This window comes from Chaetura pelagica, unplaced genomic scaffold (assembly GCF_000747805.2).
Source record: "Chaetura pelagica isolate M959 unplaced genomic scaffold, ChaPel_1.0 scaffold2, whole genome shotgun sequence".
Taxonomy (NCBI): domain Eukaryota; kingdom Metazoa; phylum Chordata; class Aves; order Apodiformes; family Apodidae; genus Chaetura; species Chaetura pelagica.
In genome coordinates, this window is record NW_009952796.1 from 5,385,716 (window position 1) to 5,389,925 (window position 4,210).

Sequence of the window (4,210 nt, forward strand, 5' to 3'; positions counted from 1 at the left end):
GGAATGTTTCCGTCAAAAAAATTAGTAGAACACAGGAAATCCACCATCATGAATTTGCTTGGTTCTATTAAGACTGTTCTGCTTAGACTGATGTCCTGATTTTAACAATGTCTGGCTTGAAAAATAGAAAAAATCTTCCTGTAGCATGGAAGATTATTCTCTTCTGTACTGGTGATCAAGGGGGTGTATGTCTGCACATATTTAATGCAGAACATCAGAGTCATTCTAGATGTCTTCTGCTCTTGCAGGTATTTCCGTTGCCCAGCAGATAGTTCAGAACTAGCATATGACCCACCTGCTGTCATGAATGCAGATACCTTGAGTTACTGTCAAAAAGAGGCCTGGTGTAAGCTAGCTTTCTATCTTCTTTCCTTCTTCTACTATCTGTACTGGTAAGTCTGGTCATTTCACTAAATAACAACTGCTCTTCATTTGACATGTGAAATTGTATTTAGGAATGACTGGAACTAATTAGCTCATTTTCTCAATCTTATAAAACTTGCTCCTGATCTCAGTCCCACTTACAGCAGCATGTGCTTCTATCTGCTGACATCTCCAGTACAGAATATTAAGCATTTTATCTAAGTCCAAGGGCAACCCAAGGAAAAAAAAAATTGTTCCTCTGCATAGTATCTTAAAATGGGTGGAACAGCAAATGTTATAACATTACATCAAATAAAAATTTCAATGTTCTTATGATTCAAGAGAATCATAAGAAAAATACTACATCTACTGGTGTAGTGTTGCTGAAGATGGTAATTAAATGGGTAGGTAGACAGTGGGTAGGAACATGAGTTGCATCATGCCTATCAGTCATTCAGCTACAGCTTCTTTTTCATTACAAGCTAAGCCCGTGCATGGCCCAAACCCCTAATTTAAGTACATGATGATATGTACCCCAGTTGTATGTTGTACCCCCTGCCCCTTTCAGCTGTCAGATGTCCTTAGTGACAGTCACAAATGCCCAGTGCAAGAATATGTGAGGATTAAATTTAAGGCAAGGCTTTTGCAGAATCCCTATGCTTTTAGTTAACCCCTTCTTCTACTCCTTCTTCCACAACGTATTGGCATAGAGAGCCTCTTCAAGCCAGTCTTGCATGCAGTAATCCCTCTGTAACATATTTGTACACTAGTGGAAGAACAGAAATGATAATTCTGCTTTGATCACTGGTCCATTACCCATTCTCTTGTTCCCTGTACCTTGAGGAGTCATTGCTGCAGGTGTTGTTTCTCAGTATTACTTTTAAATGTTATTTACAACAAAATTTCCTGTCCCCACGTGCACATGTATCTGCCTGTGTCTGCATAAATGAGAGAGTGAAAGAAAGTAGAAGGGCCTGGACTCACAGAAGCCGATAGCTGCTTAACTCACACTGGAACTGATGGGGCATGAGAATCTGGGCAGGAGCTCAGTATCTGGTAGCTTTGTGAGTTTGGGCTGAGTTGTCTTCATGGGGGCAAGAGTGAAAAGCCTGGCAGTTATGCTAGACAAGCTCTGTTGGTAATGCAGGGAGAGCTGGCAAGGCACTGCTGGAGAGAGAAGCAGCATTTTACCCCCACGTTCCTGTGTAGGCTAAAAACCCTGTGAAAGCCAGCTATTTAGTGTGGTCTGGCATTTCTGCTGGGACTTTACTATTGTGCAGCTCCCTCTGAGCCCCGTTTCCTTCATTCTAAAATGTGGCCATAAGTGAAAATCCACTACCTGATGCTAAGTAAAGTAGTATTAATTACATTCAATTTTGCTCTGCTTTCCTTGGTATGGTCAGAATTTAAATTGCAGTAAAACAGAGCAGTGGCAATATACTGTGATTTCATTGCTTTTCAGAGTTGCATTTCATATGCATGGATTTACTCCAGCTGGTGTCTGCATTTTGTGTTTCTTCTACTGCATGGAGGTTTTTTCCCAAGAGAAAAAAAATAATGCAGTTCCATGGGAAACTTTGCATGCTAGGCAGAGAGTTGCTGGTTGAAGTTTGAAAGATCAAACATGCTAAAGCAAAATGGTTTTGTTTCTTCAGTGTTCAAATTCAGGCATCAGACTGCACTTCAATAAGCTCAAACAAAGCTGTAGGATGTCGATAATGAATGTTATTTCTTGAGAGCTTTTGATACCCATCTTGAATACACCATAATACTAAGATGCTGTCAGGGTTTGACTCAGGATCAAAAATTAAAAGAGCGACAACAACGCTCTCATTCCCCACCACCTCCCACCCAGATAGGAAAAGAGAGAGAATAAAGAGAGAGGGACTCATCAGATTGAAAACTAAACTAGATAGCTGTACAAATATAAACAAATGTGTTCAGGAATGTGCCAAAACCTATTACCTCCCTCTACCCCCAGCAACTCCCACGGCACCTCCTGAGCTGTGAGCAGTTCTGATATGTCCCAGAGCTGCTGGAGAGAGCAGCAGAGCAGACAGGAGCTGAGGGGAGAGCTGTGAGGGTCAGGAATGCACGGGCCTGGGGATCAACAGTGATGGAGAGATGGAATTGTTAGGGTTAGGGTTAGGGTTAGGGTTAGGGTTTGGGTGTAGGGTTAGGGTTGGGTTAGGGTTAGGGTTTGGGTTAGGGTTAGGGTTAGGGGTTACGGTTAGGGTCAGGGTTAGGGTTTGGGGTTAGGGGTTAGGTTTATGGTTAGGGTTAGGGTTAGGGGTTAGGGTTAGGGTTAGCGTATGTGTTTAGGGTTAGGGTTAGGGTTTAGGGTTAGGGTTGGGTTAGGGTTAGGGTTTGGTTTTAGGGTTAGGGTTGGGTTAGGGTTAGGGGTTAGGGTTAGGGTTAGCGTATGGGTTTAGGGTTAGGGTTAGGGTTTGGGGTTAGGGTAAGGGTTAGGGTTAGGATCAGGGTTAGGGTTAGGGTTAGGGGCTTAGGGTAAGGGTTAGGGTTAGGGTTAGGATTAGGGTTAGGTTTAGGGTTAGGGTTAGGGTTAGAGTTATGTTATGGTTAGGGTTAGGGTAAGGGTTTCGGTTTGGGTCTAGGGTTAGGGTGGGGTAGTTATAGGGTTAGAGTTAGGGTTTGGGGTTAGTGTTAGGGTTGGGTTAGGATTAGGGTTTGGGGTTAGGTTTGGGTTAGGGTTAGGGTTAGGGTTAGGGTTAGGGTTAGGGTTAGGGTTAGGGTTAGCGTTAGGGTTTGGGTTTGGGTTTAGTGTTAGGTTTCGGTTAGGTTTAGGGTCAGGGTTAGGGTTAAGGTTAGGGTTTGGGTTTAGGGTTAGTTTAGGGTTAGGGTTAGGGTTGGGGTTAGGGTTAGGGTTAGGGTCTGGTTTAGGGTTGGCTTAGGGTTAGGGTTAGGGTCCATCTGGACTCAGCCACTGATGGAAAAGCAGGGAAGGAGGAAAAATGGCTTGACTTCAATGATCCTTGAATTTATACTGAGTCTTACTTGTATATATATGGGATGGAATATCTCTGGCCAATTTTACTGTCCATCTAGTCTGTTCCTCCCTATGGGAGGGTTGCAGATATGACTCTCCTGCTCCTTTAACATCTAAATCAGAGAAAATTATCCTTGATCTCTTGGCTGTAACATGAACATTTGAGCATTATCAGTCCACTAGCTGGAAAACTTGCTGTTAGCTAAAAGAGAGCTCCCTGAAGAAAAAAAAATCAGTAGAAAGAGAATTGGCTCAAACCAGGACAGATTCTTTAGAGAGATAGAATGCAAAGGAAAGGCCATTACAGTCTAGGCCTGAGGAACAGACAGTAAAGGGTTATGAAAATCAAAGTGCTCTGTGTGCTTCAAAAGGATACTTTCATATTGTGTCTTTCTTTTACTTTCAGCATGATCTACACTTTGGTGAGCTCTTAACTGGAAGATCATCAATAAAGACTAAAAACAACAAAGAAGATGCACAGATAAGTGAGCCAAGTGAAACATGATTTAAAAAAAACAGCAAACAACATAACAAAAAAAAAGGCAAAGAGAGGAAAACTTTGAACCCAAGAAGTAAATAGAGTATATGAGAGACCTAGCAAGAAGAAGAATACCATGGGAGAATGGCTGAGTTAACTGTGTTTCTCTCCTGTTTCTCTTTCTATTGCAGTAAATAACTTTCAAAACCTAAACAAAACAAGAAAATCCAACAAGGTGGGCCAAGTTACACAGCTATTCACCTCTCCGGGGATAATGCTGGTTGGTTGAGTGGATTAATTATAAAGTGTAGTCCCTACTGTCTTCCAGGGAGCAAGGTTTCTTTTCTTAATTACTGTTCTGG

General features: G+C 42.2%; 1 protein-coding gene across 1 annotated transcript in view; it reads left to right on the forward strand.

The window, feature by feature from the left end:
• CNIH3 (cornichon family AMPA receptor auxiliary protein 3) overlaps positions 1-3,804 on the forward strand; it is a 22,959-nt gene extending 19,155 nt beyond the window's left edge. Inside the window, exons 5-6 of the mRNA XM_009994814.1 lie at positions 249-392; positions 3,777-3,804. Of these exons, the coding sequence (XP_009993116.1) occupies positions 249-392; positions 3,777-3,804 (172 nt within the window). The remainder of the gene's footprint in view (positions 1-248; positions 393-3,776) is intronic.
• The last annotated feature ends 406 nt before the right edge of the window (positions 3,805-4,210 follow it).